This window comes from Camellia sinensis, chromosome 8 (assembly GCF_055761805.1).
Source record: "Camellia sinensis isolate YWXY chromosome 8, ASM5576180v1, whole genome shotgun sequence".
In the NCBI taxonomy this organism is placed as follows: domain Eukaryota; kingdom Viridiplantae; phylum Streptophyta; class Magnoliopsida; order Ericales; family Theaceae; genus Camellia; species Camellia sinensis.
Window position 1 is genome coordinate 36,687,155 of NC_138968.1, and position 17,375 is coordinate 36,704,529.

At 32.2% G+C, this 17,375-nt stretch overlaps 1 protein-coding gene across 5 annotated transcripts; it reads left to right on the top strand.

The window, feature by feature from the left end:
* Window positions 1-921: 921 nt before the first annotated feature.
* On the top strand, window positions 922-16,894 carry LOC114304641 (structural maintenance of chromosomes protein 2-2). 5 transcript variants are annotated; one of them, XM_082882464.1, is made up of 22 exons: window positions 922-1,479; window positions 2,635-3,315; window positions 3,453-3,596; window positions 3,716-4,006; window positions 4,128-4,313; window positions 4,433-4,597; window positions 4,686-4,745; window positions 5,054-5,116; window positions 5,591-5,682; window positions 5,985-6,081; window positions 6,460-6,576; window positions 6,715-6,788; window positions 6,864-6,933; window positions 9,154-9,294; window positions 9,386-9,553; window positions 9,638-9,822; window positions 9,961-10,054; window positions 10,128-10,216; window positions 10,323-10,548; window positions 10,736-10,810; window positions 11,348-11,499; window positions 16,452-16,894. In XM_082882464.1, the coding sequence occupies exons 1-21, from the start codon at window positions 1,162-1,164 to the stop codon at window positions 11,465-11,467; spliced, it is 3,456 nt and encodes a 1,151-aa protein (XP_082738590.1). In that variant the 5' UTR covers window positions 922-1,161; the 3' UTR covers window positions 11,468-11,499; window positions 16,452-16,894. The 5 variants fall into 5 exon arrangements, with proteins under 5 accessions (XP_082738590.1, XP_082738589.1, XP_082738591.1 ...); XM_082882463.1 differs by having other exon boundaries at window positions 6,715-6,933; window positions 16,458-16,894; XM_082882465.1 differs by having other exon boundaries at window positions 2,722-3,315; window positions 6,715-6,933.
* Window positions 16,895-17,375: the final 481 nt, after the last annotated feature.

The window sequence follows — 17,375 nt, forward strand, 5'->3', positions numbered from 1 at the left end:
GCCAAAATAAATTTCTGAATAACACCTTCTAACCCAAAACAAAGACAAAATAAAAATAAAATTTTACATGAAAACGACTTTAGTAAAGCAAAAAAAAAAATTATGAATTACATTATCACCTTTTAACCCAAAACAAAGACAAAACAAAAAAAAACAAAAAAAAAAAATACATGAAAACAGCTTTAGTAAAGTCAATTTTTTTTTCTGAATTACACCTTCTAACCCAAAACAAAGACAAAAGAAAAAAAAAATTGACATGAGAACGGCTTTAGTAAAGCCAAAAAAAATTTATGAATTACATTATCACCAAAACAATGACAACAGGAAAAAAAATTAAAAATAAAATAAAATTTAAATGAATAGTAAAAGCGTGGTTGCAATTCACGCTTATTGTAGTGAACAGCGAAAGAAAACGTGATTCACGATCACGTTTTCTTAAGAAAATAAATATGCACAGTGAAAGCGTGGTTTGGAACCACTTTTTCTTCAGAAAACAAAATTTAAATTATATGCACAGTGAAAGCGTGATTGTGAATCACGTTTTCTTAAGAAAATAATATGCATAGTGAAAGCGTGGTTTGGAACCACGTTTTCTTCAGAAAACAAAATAAGCACAGTAAAAGCGTGGTTTGAAACCATATTTTATGAAGAAAATAAATTTATCTTAAAAGCGTGGTTTGTAACTACGTTTTCTTAATTAAAAGCGTGGTTTGTAATAGCGCTTTCACTATTTCACAAATTTTTTACTCTAAACAGTAAAAGCGTGATTTGTAATAGCGCTTTACCTAGTTCGAAAATTTCATCCAAACTAAGTCTAGTTTGGAAATTAAGATGGTAATTTGACTTAATATGGGAAAAGCCTCGAATTTCTCAACTATTACAAAAAAAAAATAATAATAATTTCCCGCCTTTTGGTCTCTCATGTCTGATATCAGTTATTTGGAACGTCTTCAAAACTCTCTCTCTCTCTCTCCCAAAACTCTCTGCGTTTTCTAGGGTATTTTTGATCTCCGAAACCCTAACACCACATTCTTCAAACTTGACTCACTCTTTTATTCATTCTGCAATTGAACCAAGCCCTCTCTATATTTATTGCAAATTTCTGCAATATTTATACATATTGATTCATTCTAGGGTTTATAGTCCTGAATTGAAGTTAAAATGTACATCAAAGAGATATGCTTGGAGGGTTTCAAGTCTTATGCAACAAGGACTGTGGTCCCGGGTTTTGATCCTTACTTCAATGCGATTACAGGTCTGAATGGGTCTGGCAAATCGAACATTCTTGATTCCATATGTTTCGTTTTGGGTATCACGAATTTGCAGCAGGTTCGGGCTTCGAACCTTCAGGAGCTCGTGTACAAGCAAGGGCAAGCTGGGATTACCAAGGCCACGGTGTCGGTTGTGTTTGATAATTCAGACAGGAAGCGAAGCCCTCTTGGTTATGAGGATTGTGTGGAGATCACGGTGACCCGTCAGGTACATGCTGAGATAGAACTTAGCTCTTGTCAAGAAAGAAAGTTTGTTCCCAATTGAGATAGATCTTCTCAAAATACAAATCACAGTCTCAAAGGAACTAAAGAAAACAATTCAAATTTATAATCTAATTACACAATATTTATTATACTTTAACAAAGATAAGTTGTATTTGACATCAATCTCTAATATTTATTAGGATATATTACAAATAAACAAAAAAAAAAAATAATTGTTAGTATATATTTAATGGAAACACTAAAGGTGTGGATCATATGCACTTTATAACTAAAAAAAATAAATTAACTTTAATTTTTTAAATCATAACTAAAAAAAAATGTCATAACTAAATAGAACATGAGACATAATAAAGAACTCATTAGTTATAATTAAAATAATGTCATAACTAAAAAAAAAATGACATAACTAGCGTGCATATGGTACACCATTTTTAAATGAGTGTATATTAGAATTTCCCATATTTAGAAACTTCTATATACCTCCGCTCCCCCAGCACCACTTGTTACTTTTGCAGCATATAATGGCATTTGAAAAACTACTTGAAGTGAAATCAATTTGATTTTGTAATTCTAATAAAATGGAAGGTTGCACAACTAGGTGTATTACCTGTGCCACTATGCTCGTATGCGAAGGTCATAGGAAAGCCAAGTAACTAATTAATCTGTGTTGCTGGAGTTATTAGAGGTCCATAGGGAAGTAAGTGACAATTTTGGTAAGACGAGATTCTTAGTATAGTTGTCTTTCTATGATAGGAAAGGTTGAGACTAATTGGTTCTAACCTATTATATACTCTTAATTTTAGACAATACTATGCCTTTTGGATTTCAAGAAATAATAAATTTGTCCGGTTCTTTTTTTTGCCAAGAAATATCATGTCAAATTTTTCTTTGTCAAGAACTATCACATTAAATGCAGACTAGTTTTCCAATCTTTTAGTATTAAAAATTGCACCACTTAACCATCTTTTTGAGAAAAGAAAAGAAATAAAAAATAGTTACATTTGGTCATTTACCAGTCAATTAGTATTTGGGACTGTCACTAAGCTTTCTCTATATTAGCATATCCATTTCCTTCAAGGGAATTTCAATTGGAGGTATGTTAAGATTTTTTTTTTTTTTTTTTTTAATGATTTTGTAGATTGTGGTTGGTGGAAGAAACAAATACTTAATAAATGGGCATGTTTCGCAGCCTTGTCAAGTGCAAAATCTTTTCCATTCTGTGCAGCTTAATGTAAACAATCCACATTTTCTCATAATGCAAGGGCGCATTACTAAGGTCCTGAACATGAAACCTCCAGAAATCTTATCCATGCTTGAAGAGGCTGCTGGGACAAGAATGTATGAAACAAAGAAAGTGGCTGCTTTAAAAACACTTGAGAAAAAACAGAGCAAGGTAGATGAGATTGATAAGCTTCTTGACCAGGAAATACTTCCTGCTTTGGAGAAGTTGAGGAAGGAGCGGATGCAATACATGCAATGGTCTGATGGCAAAGCAGAACTGGATCGTCTTAAAAGATTCTGTGTTGCTTTTGAATATGTTCAGGCTGAGAAGATTAGAGACAGTGCAGTTCACAATGTAGAGGAAATTAAGGGCAAGATTTCTGAGATTGATGATAATGCAGAAAGGATGCGTATGGAAATACTGGAGATGGAAACGAAAGTATCAAAATTGACTGCTGAAAAAGAAGAAAGTATGGGTGGGGAGGTAAAATGTATGTCAGAGAAAGTAGATGTGCTTTCTCAAGATCTTGTGAGGGAAGTATCTGTACTGAAAAATCAAGAGGAAACTCTAAATAATGAGAAAGAGAATGCTGAAAAGGTACCCAGGCTTAATAAGTTCATGCTTTCTCTTTCTAAAATAAAAATTGTGCTTTTATCCCTCCAATTTTTTGTTTTGTGAAGTTGTGTTCTTTCTGCTTCCTATCATATCTAGATTTTATGTCTTGGTGGTGCCAGATTGTGAGAAGTATTGAAGAATTAAAGAAGTCTATAGAAGAGAAGGCCTATGCAGTAAAAAATGCTGAAGATGGAGCAGCTGATCTGAAAAAGAGACTTGAACAACTTGATAAGAGCTTGGAACAGTATGAAAAGGATTACCAGGTAAATATGGCCTGTATAGTCGGGTGTTGTTGTGCATTGAACTCCATAGACATTGCTATTGATTGCATTAATTTCCTTACAAAATTTTATCCTTAAATGTATGCAATTTCTGTGGGTAGGGTGTGCTATCTGGCAAGAGCAGTGGAAGTGAGGAGAAATGCCTTGAAGATCAACTAGTTGATGCCAAAGTAGCTGTTGGAAGTGCAGAAACAGAATTGAAGCAGTTGAAAACAAAAATAAGCCACTCTGAGAAAGAGCTGAAAGTGAAAGCACATCAGTTATTATCAAAACGTGAAGAAGCTGTTGCTGTAGAAAATGAGCTCAATGCTAGAACAAAAGATGTGGAAAATGTCAAATTGGCTTTGGAATCTCTTCTGTATGAAGACGGGCAGATGGAAGCCTTACAAAAGGTATCTCTTCCAATGGTGGTTCTGCTACAAATTCTACCTCAGATGGCATGAGTTTTCAGTTTGGTCAAAATGCTTGTGTGTGTTATAAATTGTGAGTTGTAAATATTAAATTGTTCTTCAGGATCGTGCAGCTGAGTTGGAGCTAGTGCAGAAGTTAGAGGATGAAATTCGAATTATTTCGGCACAATTGGCTAATGTGGATTTCACATACCATGATCCCGTGAAGAATTTTGATAGGACTAGGGTTAAAGGTGTGGTTGCTAAACTTATTAAAGTGAAGGATGGCTCCACAATGACTGCCTTAGAGGTTGGCCTTGCATGATGCCATATACTTGGTTTACTTTAGAAATGGTATAATATGTTGCCAAGTTCTAACATGTTCTAAACATAATCATAACTGGACTCCTACACTCAATTCATTTTCAGGTTGCTGCAGGGGGAAAATTGTTTAATATTATAGTAGACACAGAAAATACTGGAAAGCAACTTCTTCAAAATGGTGATCTCCGAAGAAGAGTTACAATTATCCCTCTAAACAAAATTCAATCCCATCCTGTCCCTCCTAGAGTGCAAAATGCTTCTGTTAGATTGGTTTGTCTCTGTATTTGGCTTTCTTTATATTTTTATATCTCCCGTATTTGTTTGTGTTTGTCAGAAGGTTATTATCCTACATTTTCAGGTTGGCAAGGGGAATGCAGAAGTGGCTCTGTCTTTGGTTGGATATGATCAGGAACTGAAGGTATAATTCACATATGTTATTTATGCTATTCCTATACTTTTGTTGCTCATTGAATTGATGGTGTTTGGTGTTGCTGGAGACCATCTGATGTTTTGCCCATGTGCAATTGTGTGTGCTGGAATGTTTCTAGCATGTGACTTTCTTAATGTTATATCATTGTAAATCATGTTTATCTGGCCAAGAATAATAAGCAATGGATGGGCCAAAATCTTAGTTGCATTCGTGCATTCTTGTTTTTGGTTGGATAAAAGAACTTTGACTTGGGTTAGTTGTATTTTGTTTTTAAAGAGAGTTGATGTGTGTTGCAGAGTGCTATGGAATATGTATTTGGTTCAACATTTGTTTGCAAAACTATTGATGCAGCGAGGGAGGTAAGTCTTTTTCAGTAATCCTTTTTCCTGAGGTGCCTTTGTAGATGATTCTAATATATATTTTCCATTTGAAGATGACATGTTTTCTTTTGTTGCTTCGCTGCTATGTTTGTGGTCATGTTATATTTAAGTGCAACTGTTGATTCTACGTCTTGGTTTAAATGTACTGTAGTTCACTAAGAAACACTGCAAAAGAGGATCAGAGAGCATGTAGTGCTGGATTTTTTTCCTCAGAAGTTAGAATTGATGAATGAAAATATTTTTTGACAAACATCTTAGGAACATATGCACTTAGGTTTAAGGTTATGCTATTGATCTTTAAAAGCGTTAACTTAGCTAAACCTTATTTTTGGCATTGGACCAAATTAATTTGTCATCTTGTATGTGTCTAAACTACTATGTATTTTGAATAAATGTGTTTTTTGTTATCTTGTTGTGCTTGATCTCATTTTCACATTAATGACCGGTCCATAGGTTGCTTTTAATAGAGAAATTGGCACCCCAAGTGTCACTCTCGAGGGTGATATATTTCAGCCAAGTGGCCTTCTGACTGGTGGAAGTCGCAAGTAAGCGAATATCCTTGATGCTTTTGCCCATTCTTGAGAATGGTAACAATTTATAATTTTGGTCAGTTGTTACTTAACTACTCTTTGTGAAAACCTTATCTACATGCATTGGAATGTGCTTATTGAACTATGAAAACTTCCTAATTTTTTTTTTTTTTCCCTGCACACATTTATGTTTTTTTACAGGAGTGTTAAAAAGTAAAATTCATCGTTGCTATTATTTCTACACAAGAAGATGGTTTTAATTGTTTTTATCCACTTCTGGTAATCTGACTTTCTAAATCAGCAACTAATATTTGCAGGGGTGGTGGTGATCTGTTAAGGCAACTTCATGCTTTGGCAGAGGCTGAATCCAAACTTTCTATTCATCAGAAGAGATTATCTGAAATTGAAGCTAAGGTCAACCTTAAATATTACCTCTCTTCCTGAACAGAAATACTCAAATAAGAATGAAATGGATAAGAATTAAGAAAGGAAGAATAGAAAACACTTTTTTGGAGCTTAAGTCTTCCTTTTTTATTTGTTATGTTTCTTTCTCTTAATAATATCAACGATCTTGTTGTTTATTTATTTGATATCTACAATTGTGTTTGTTCTTTAATTTTGCTCCTAAGAGGTTACGGTTATTCCAAAAGCCATATAGAGTATAATTGTTTCATTATAAATTTTAATCAGTGGATAGTGCTGGTGGCATTCTGTATCTTAACACTAAGCAGCCAGTCACAATGCTTAAATGCTGATTTTCCTTTATTGTTTTCTTCTTGCCTTGACATTCAGATCTCTGAGCTGCTTCCTCTACAGAAAAAGTTTATGGACCTTAAGGCACAGATGGAGCTCAAGTCATATGATCTCTCACTATTCCGGAGTAGGGCTGGACAGAATGAACATCATAAGGTTGTGGTTTTAGCCCCCAATATAACATCTTGAAGTGGGAATTTAAGTGCTGTTTAGCTTAGTCCATTTTGTCAGTATGATACCTCATTCTCTGTTTCCTGTACCATTTTATTTATTTACTTATTGGGTGTATTGAAGCTTTGTGAGCTTGTAAAGAGGATCGAGCAGGAGCTTTTAGAAGCAAAATCTGCTGCCAGTGAAAAGCAACTTTTGTACGAAGAATGTATAACTACAGTGTCGTTGCTTAAAAAATCAATCTGTGAGAATACTAATAATCGGGATGTCAGGCTCAAAGATTTAGAGAAAAAGATTAAGGCAATAAAAGCTCAGGTGCAGTCAGCCTCTAAGGAACTCAAGGTAGGTGTTGAAATTGCTGACATTTATCATAAAATTCCCAGTAAACCTTGTGCAAGCAACTTAACTTAACCATTTTTACAATGGATTTCCTGCCTTTTCATTTATATGCAGATAACAACGGTGATTTTTTTCCCAGCATACTTTAATGCAAGTTACACTTGATTTCATTCTACAGAGGAAGATGGTCCTTTGTTGGCCTTTATAATAACCCTGACAATGCTAGAGTATCAATGTTTGCCCCCGTAAACTTGATGCGACAATGGCATGTAATGACTAATAGCAAAATAGTTACCAAATTGTTTCTATCAGATGAGAAGTCAAGAGTTCTGAGTGTATGTGAGCATAATGCCTGAAAAGGCCAATGACATCAACTGTGTTTATCTTTAGATTTCTCATATTGTCCTTATTCTATTTAAAAATATTTTGTATTTTTTAGAATGTCAATAGTGTTGGAGATGAGATTATATTGTCAAAGATATCAAAATATATGAAGATCCCATTGATTTGTGCTTATTATGACTTTTTGTATCTTTGATTTATTTCAATTCCTTAACTGAAGGGATTTGATTGTATCTCACACTCTATATATATGGTGTATCGTATAAACAAGAGTATGAGTTGAGTGAATGAAAGATATGGTCCCTTAGGGCTATGTGTGTGGATGTAGGCTAATATTGGCCGAACTACGTTAAACCTTTGTGTTCCTTCTTTTCTCTCTCCATATTCAACCTTATTGCCTTGTTACCTGTGTTACATGGACTCGCCACTTTGGGGCGAAGTGCCCGTGTCGACACGACATGACACGAGTGCGGGTGTGGGATATGTGTCGGATTCGCCTGTCCTCTCTCGGACACGGCTCTTCATAGACAGATAGCAAAAGAAATGAAAGAGGAGAGAGCAAGAGGGAACTTGGTCGAAGCTCATCCAGTCGAAGATCGAAGACCTCCAGTCGAAGCTCCATCCGGTCGAAGATCGAAGCTCCATCAGTCGGTCGAAGCTCCATCCAGTCTCTCTCTCTCTCGCCTTCTCTCTCTCCCTCGCGATCGCTTCGCTTTTCTCCCTCTCTCCCTCTCTCCCTCTCTGTCGTTTTATCTTCTTGATTCATATCTCTGTCTTCTCTATCTATTCGTATCCATCTATTATTACAATAACTATAATAATAATAATAGTTAATAACTAATAATATAATAATAATAGTTAATAACTACAATAATAACTATTATTATTATATATTATATAATTATTATTATATAACATATAATATATTTATAAGATAATATATTTATTATAATAACTATAATAATATATAATAATTATTATATAACATATAATATATTTATAAGATAATATATACTTACATATATTAATAAAAAAAATAAACACATGTATGTAAAATAAAAATAAAAAAATTAATTAGAACATATTATTTAAAAAATATAATAAATAAATTAAATAATTAATGTATATTAAAATAAAAATATTTATAAAAAAATATATATAATATAACTCATCTTCATAGGATTTTTATTTGTTATTTATATAATATAACTCATCTTCGTATAATAAATATATATATTTTTTTAAAAATTATTTAACGGATCCCCGTACCCATATCCAAATTTGGATACATATCCACGTATCTTTAATTTTTAATTTTGAAGTGTCTGACCCTTAGATACGCACCCACACCCGATACCCGCACCCGAGTCCGTGTAACATAGCTTGTTACAAAATTCAACTAATACATTCTGATATTTTTGACAATATAATCTTATCTTGGACAATATATATATTTTTGGATAATGTGAACTTCAAAAAGTAAGTTTTCCACCTTTATGACTTAATTAAATGTGAAAGTTTGTTAAATATGGGTAGAACAAATACGAGTCAATCGCTTGTCTTTTTATGATTTGCTATCTGGTTAGTAAGTCACATGCATACATATAATGTAATTATTTTCTTGGCATGTATTTGTCCTCATTATCTTGTCGCGACCCCCCCCCCCCCCCCCAACAAGCATTGTGAAGTTACTGATACGAACAATTGATGTTTTTCCACTACGATGATAATTGCAACATGAACACTTTGTGTCATGTTTTGCATCGAAATGGTGCTTTTAATTCCATACAAATTGTCTTCAATAGCGATTATCGATTACATTCATAAAAATCTTAATAATGACTTTGGAGTTCCTTTTGACTTGGTCATGCTTGTGAGTAGGGGCATGCTAATGAAAAGGAGAGGCTTCTCATGGAAATGGAAGCTGTCAAACAAGAATATGCATCCTTGGAGAGTCAGTCAGTTTCTCTGAAGCAGCTGATTAACAGTCTTACTTCAGAAGTAGATGGACATAAAACCAGGGTAAACAGCCATTTCTTTTTTTTGCAGTTAGTGCTTCACCTCAATTTCTTCCCCATCAGAAAAAAAAGAACTGCTCCTCTTTCTCTTGCAGATTGCTTCCATAAGAAATGCTCATGATCAGGCGCAATCTGAGCTCAATCTTTTCCGCTCAAAGATGAAGGAGTGTGATACACAGATTAGTTGCATTCTCAGGGAGCAGCAGGAACTTCAGCACAAAATTAGTGAGACAAATCTTGAGAGGAAGAAGATGGAAAATGAGGTAATGTGCCAAGTGGCTCATTTATTCTCTCCACTTTTTGGCTGTAACCCACTTTGTTTTTTTTCTTGTATTGTTTTGTGGTAGGTAAAACGAATGGAGATGGAACAGAAAAGTTGCTCCTTGAAGGTCGAAAAACTAATAGAGAAGCATGCTTGGATAACACTTGAGAAACACCAATTTGGAAGAAGTGGGACAGATTATGATTTTGCATCTTGTGATCCTCATACAGCAAGGGAAGATTTTGAAAAGCTACAAGCTGAGCAATCAGGGTGTGTATCTGAGAAACCCTATCTGCTTCTTTTACACTATCATCAACATTTTTTGACCATGTTCATATGTACAAATTGTCATTGTCATCCATAAATCAAGCAGGAGTTCCTAACACATATTTTTGTCATTTCTTTTAGCCTTGAGAAACGGGTTAACAAGAAAGTCATGGCAATGTTTGAGAAATCAGAAGACGAGTACAATGATTTAATATCAAAGAAGAACATTATTGAGGTTTGTAACCTTGAACTGTTATAACATCATTGTACCAAAATCTCTTTACTTGTCCTGACTTTGTCTTGCATAGAATGACAAGACAAAAATCAAGATGGTGATTGAAGAACTTGATGAAAAGAAGAAAGAAACGCTGAAAGTTACTTGGTTAAAGGTTAACAAGTAAGTTAAAACTAGTAGTTTATGTCAACAGTTTTCATATATTTCTTCTAGCTTTTGAAAGTACTGAAACCTATACTTACTCTTTAAGAATTTGTACTTCTCTTAGTGATTTTGGATCCATGTTTTCTACACTATTACCTGGCACAATGGCGAAGCTAGAAACTCCTGAGGGAAGTACCTTCTTAGACGGTCTTGAGGTTTGTGTTGCATTTGGAAGTGTTTGGAAACAGTCCTTGTCAGAACTTAGCGGTGGACAAAGATCTTTACTTGCACTTTCTCTGATTCTGGCACTGCTTCTGTTTAAACCAGCTCCACTTTATATATTGGATGAGGTACATAACTTGTTTAGTTCTTAAAAAGAGTGGTTGACATGTCTTATCTCTAATATGCTCATTCTATAAGTGATGCATGTTATTTTGCTATTAGATGAGTTTGATTTGTTGTAACATATGACGTCCTTATTTTATCCTCTCTCTCCCTCTCATCTTCAGTTTTGTTGTTTCTACTGTCATTTGACAGGTTGATGCAGCTCTTGATCTAAGCCACACCCAGAACATTGGAAGACTGATCAAAACTCACTTTCCACATTCACAGGTTTGATATACATTCTTGTGGTCACTGATGTTCTCTACTTTTATTTCTATATTTTTTTTTATTAATCTATGATCTTGCGGTCAGTTCTCAAACAATTGAAAGTTTAGTAGTTCTTCCCAAAATGGTTTAGCTAGTTTTGGATAGATTGGGTACAAACCTAATTTACAGCTCTTCTTGCACCCTTAATGGTCTATTAAATTATGTTTAAGTACTTCTCAAGTTTTAGTAGAAGAGAACCAAGATGTTTCCGATGGGGAATGTTGATGGATAACATCCTCTTACTCTCATTTCTTTATGAACGTATTCAACTGGTTCAAAAATGTTTTTACTGCTATCAGAAGCAGAAAATATTCACTAGTAAGTCTACAATCATGCTTCTAGAAGTTAATAAAACAGCTATTTTCAGTCACTAATTATCATGCAGTTCAAAAAATTTAGTAACTGATTCGTGATAGTGTCAGCCAATTTTCCATATTTCCTTTGGATCTTTTGTTATAACCATTTTTTCAATGTGGTCTTTGTTATATTGTTCTGCAGTTCATTGTGGTTTCTTTGAAAGAAGGCATGTTCAATAATGCCAATGTTCTTTTTCGGACAAAGTTTGTGGATGGTGTTTCTACTGTGCAGAGAACAGTAGCATCTAAGCCAAACAAGTGATTCATATTCTCTGAGGATCAAATCTCAAACTGGTAATTTATCCTTAACTGAATGACATTCACTCTTAGTCAAGTAAACTGTTTCTCAAGTAAATATATTTTGGTTTGCTTTTGTTTGTGAACTTCATCTATACCATTGTATAAATGGAACATCCCTTTATTCTGAAGCCATGTCACATTTCAGTTTTTTCAAAAACCCAACTATTTAAATTTTGGCTTTGTTTTCCTGTGAAGTAAGGATATGGTGGGAATTCGGTTATATTCCACTTTTTGAGGATTTTGAAAAGTGGGGTAATTGAAACAAGGATGGCGTGGAGGCTAGTTAACAGAGAAATAGATATTGTTTAAAATAAAATAAAAAAAGATCAAAAGATAAAATTTCATTGATACTGCATGCTCAACAGTGTGTGCCACTGAAGGCTTAGGGTCAGTTTCCCTATCATTGCACAGATGAATTTTGTTAGAAGCAAGGGAAACATAGTTGTGTCTGTGTGTATATATGTCTAAATCATTCTCTAATTATGCAACAATATCTTTGATTTATCTACTTCCTTTCAGCCGCTGGTACTTGTCATGTTAGCCTCATGATTACCTCTTATAAGAATGAGCAGTAATGTCCTTTTTTGGTGATGCTAAGGTAATTGCAATGTTGAACATGTATTATCTTTTGAGAGTGGGGATGCAGGTATATTTTGCTTGTGTCTATGCTAATCCTTATAGTTTGTGGAAGTAATTTTGCTTTACCGATCCAAGTCTAACTCTGAATTATGCCTTTGATGGGCTTGTAGTTGTCGGAATTATGCCTTTGATGGGCTTGTAGTTGTCATGTTAGCATCATGGCCTATGTCCCACTGGAAAAAAGCTATAACAAGCTCTGTTATCAAAATCTTACGATTCGCGATTCGATTCGCAATTTTTGCAAAATCGATACGAATCTAAGGATGAATCTATTTTGGAAGTGAATCTGTAGTTAATCACACGATTCACAATAGGGATGGCAATGGGGGTTAATGGGGTGGATATTAATTCTCCATCCCCATTCCCCTATAATAAATTTTTCCCATTCCCCATGGGTACTACCCTCCCCATTTCTTAATGGGTTTGGATTTTCCCCAACCCACTTTAATCCCCATTTTTATTTTATTTTTATTTTTTATATTAATGTTAACCACCGCTTTTTTTTTTTAATTTTTTTTTAAAGGTTTACAACAAAAGCTAAATATACCTTCAATCTTTTTTCTTTCTTTTTTAATATATTTAATGTTAACAACTTTTTCTTTCTTTTTTTTCTTTTCTTTTTTTTTTTTTTTTTTTTTCTTTTTTTTAAGGTTCATAACAAAAGCTAAATATACCTTCAATCTTTTTTCTTTCTTTTTTAATATATTTAATGTTAACAACTTTTCTTTTATTTTATTTTAAGGTTTTAGCTAAATATACCTTCAATCTTTTTTCTTTCTTTTTTAATATATTTAATGTTAACAACTTTTCTTTTATTTTTTTTTATTTTAAGGTTTTACCTAAATATACCTTCAATCTTTTTTTTTTCTTTTTTAATATATTTATTGTTAACAACTTTTCTTTTATTTTTTTTTTTATTTTAAGGTTTTAGCTAAATATACCTTCAATCTTTTTTCTTTCTTTTTTAATATATTTAATGTTAACAACTTTTCTTTTATTTTTTTTTTATTTTAAGGTTTTAGCTAAATATACCTTCAATCTTTTTTTTTTCTTTTTTAATATATTTAATGTTAACAACTTATTTTTTTATTTTTTTTAGGTTCACAACAAAAGCTAAATATACATTCAATCTTATTTTATTTATTTGGTTCAACAACAAAATCAAATACACATTAATTAATTAATTAAAAAGTTTGTTTTATAATAATCAAATATATAATTTTGAGACAATCAAATAAGTTTTAGTAATTGAAAAAAAATATGGAAGAACGTGGAAGATTAAAAAAAATTTACAACCATCTCTCTCTCTCTCACTCTCACTCTCACTCTCACTCTCTCCCTTACATGTTATAAGAACCTGTTTACAATGTTATAAAAGCCTGTTTGAAGAAAGTGTTATAAGACCCGTATTAAATTGCATTAGGGCATAAACAAAGAATTGTTTGTTGATCTCTTAGCCACGGACATTTTAGACATTAAACCATCTTTCTCTTAGCAAATTTGAACCATTCATTTTAATTTATCCAAAATCTAATTATACCTTTTAACAAATCTGAACCACTCATTTTAAGATATTTATGCCTTACCACACCTAATCCATCCTCCATCTTCTTCCTTTAGTCCCCCACGAATTTTGTTGTTTGTTACTTTTAAAAAACAAAAAATGTTTTTTCAATTAAATTTTTGCTAATTTCACAACACCATCACCATTATTCTCACCTTCAGTATCACACTACCATCACCATAGCCACTACCATCATCACTGCCGCCATCACCCCACCACTATGTCATGATTTCTACTTTCACCTTCGTTCCATCACCACCACCACCAAATATAAAAAAATATATTTTTAATTTTTTTTATAAAAAATATTTTCTATCTAAATAAATGAAGCATAACATTGGAAAACAAGCTGATTTCAGTTAAATCTGTTCATAACTAAGAAAAATTCTTTTATTTAAAAAAAAATTATTTAGTAAGACTTTATCCCCTTTTTGTTTTTTCAGCAAATAAATCTTTGTACCCATGCTTTCTAACCAATCACGACTCATGCTTGTTTCGATTCTCTATAATTTTCTTATTTTCAAATACATTCATATATATATATATATATATGTTGTATAAATTGTGTGATAACATAAAACAAATAGATTCATACTTGTTACTTGAAATTTCAGAACAAGCAAACCATTCTGAAAATTACAATACATAACAAAATAAAATAACATAGAAAAGCAAACCGAAACCTGCACTAGACAGTGTCCTTAATTTTTTTAAATAAGTTTAAAAATTTCTAGATATGCATAAAATTTGACAAGAATAATGTGACAATGTTAATTAATGTGTATTTGATTTTATTGTTGAGCCAAATAAAATAAAATAAGATTGAATGTATATTTAGCTTTGGTAATGAATCTTTAAAAAAAAAAAAATGGTTGTGAACCTTAAAAAAAATTAAAAAAAAACAAAAGAAAAAAGATTGAATGCATATTTAGCTTTGGTTGTGAATCTTAAAAATTAAAAAACAAATGGTTGTGAACCTTAAAAATAAAAATAATAATAAAAAAAAGATTGGATGTATATTTAGCTTGGTTGTGGATCTTAAAAAAAATAAATAAATAAAAGAAAAAAGATTGAATGTATATTTAGTTTTGGTTGTGAATCTTAAAAAAAAAAAATTATATATATATATATATATATGGGGAAATTAGTGGGTACCCATCCCCAACCCATCCCCTGTGGATATTTAAAAAATATCACTTACCCTACCCAATAGATAAAAAAAAAAGGGGGAAAATCCATGTATTTGGGTAGGGTCTCCATGGATACCCACAGGGTAGGTTATCCATTGTCATTCCTAATTCACAATTGATTCACGATTCGATTCACTTGCTACGATTCATGCAATTTTTAAAATTATTGTGTCCGACATATTTTCGACTCTATTTTTCCTCCATCTTTTTAGTAAAAATGACATAATACAACTTCTAATAGCGTTTAATACCAAAATAACCAGCGTATATACATGATTTTTTGTTATTTAAGTGATCATGAAGTTTTTAATAGGATCCAATTAAATTTATAGTTAGACCCAACATATTTTTAATCTTTCTTCTCATTTTTTTTTTCCTTTAAAAAATCGTAATATATCTTCTAAAGATGTTTAAGATTAAAATTACACTATGCATTATCTATTGCTATTTTATTAAATTAAATATTATATGTATGAGGTCAGTTATACTTTTTAAAATATTTTAGGCTTTAAAAAAAAATATTCTAAATGATTCTTTCTTTATTTGCTCACTGTTACTTAGAAAAGTATGTATGCTTATTGTCTAAATATCAATATCGTTGTTAATTATTGTTACTTTAGAAATTGATAGTTTGTCTATCTGGTTATTATTTTTATTAAGAATGGTTGATAAGAAATATCTAAAAAAGAAAAAAAAAAGGTAAGATGGTGATCTTACATAAGAACATTTGTTAACTTTTTACTTATTAAACTACGTGATTATCATTCAAAATAACATTTTTATTGATTTAAGTCTAAATATTTTATATTCATAAGATATATTTAACATCTAAATGTGTAAATATATGTTTTTAAATAATTTAGAAGAAGTGACTGAATCTTTACGATTCACGATTCGATTAGATTCGCGATTCGGTACGAGACCATTTCGATTCACGATACGAATCCCGATTTGACAACTATGATAACAAGTTAATAGAAATTTTAGTCTATGAAAATTTTGCTCTGGTTACCAGAAAACTAGAGAAAGTAAGAGAAAACCTGTAATTATTGACTGAAATTTTTTACCTTAAATCTTTCATCAGTCATCCCCTGTGACCAATTGTAATGCTTTATAATTAATCAAAATCTTAGGGTTATTATCTTGTTGATGCTTGCTAAAAAATCAAGTATACTAACATGTAGATTTTGCTGAATGTATTTTTTTCTAGTCTCTCTTGAGCTTTTTTATTTACTGTTCCTTTTTTTAGCTTTCTCACAAATACATATGAGACATATGATATGACTTACAATTTAGATAGTTTTATGAAGTTTAGGAACTTGAGCTTGACATTCATGTGTGCTGTTTATGAATATAAGCTTCATGTTAGACTTTGGCTGTTTTTAATCCTTGTAGTTACATGAAAATTCCTATATTGTTCTCTAAATCGACTGCTATTTTCAGTAGTGCTCATTTTTAATATTTTCAGAGTTCACTATTTAGTAATTTTGATAAATGCAGATGTAACCATATTGTATTCTGATTCAATCATTTTAATGTCTGTTGATTGATAGCTTCAGGGACCTCTGCAGTGGTTTCAGGTAGGTGACAGCTGCTGTACAATCAACTATGGACCGGTCATGTATTTTTTGTATCTAAATGTATATGGTGCAATGTAAATTATCATTAGCTTCTTTGTATTTTGGTATTTAGATAGTCTTAACTAGTTAATCCTTCTGATGTAATTAAACCTTATTGTGGTCGCTCTACAGATGCTTCCCCTTCTACTATCTGGCCTCTTTTGGCAATGTAGTAGGTTGAATTGTGATTCATAATGAGGAACATATATTTACACTTAATCATTATGTTTCCGTCAATGACTTCAACTTCCAAACAAACTGGATTATTATTCTGTTAACTATGTTTTCTGTTATCTAACTGGATCTATACCTCTGCCAAGTAGAGGTACTTTACCTTAAGGGTTTTATTTATGAATTAGAACATTCATTGTCCGTAATTAAGGTCAGCTTTGTTCTGTCTTCCAAACGATGGTGTCTGCTTTGTGAATTTGTAGAGCATGATTGATAATTGGATATATGGTACTGTAAATCTTTACTAACACAAGCTTTGAACTACCAAATGGTGCTATATGGTGATTAGAACTACATGTCCTAATGGGGGAATGATGATTCACATTTTTGTTTCTTGTTTTTATGGGAAGGGGAAGCTTGAGAATATCCCAAGCGATGATTTAGATAACGAAGGACTGACTGCAGGGTTGATAGTTATTCTGGGAATGTGCTTCGTCTTCCACCATGATTACGAGCTGATGATTCTTCGCCGGTATGTTTTGAACACTATTGGTACTCATTAATTGTCTTTGTTTTTAGCACTGTAAGAGTTTCAAAGTCTAATTTCTCTATTTGGACCACCAGTGCCGGCATGTGTATATATAGATCGCTCAATTAGCCCAACATGTTCAATTGATGTATTGAATG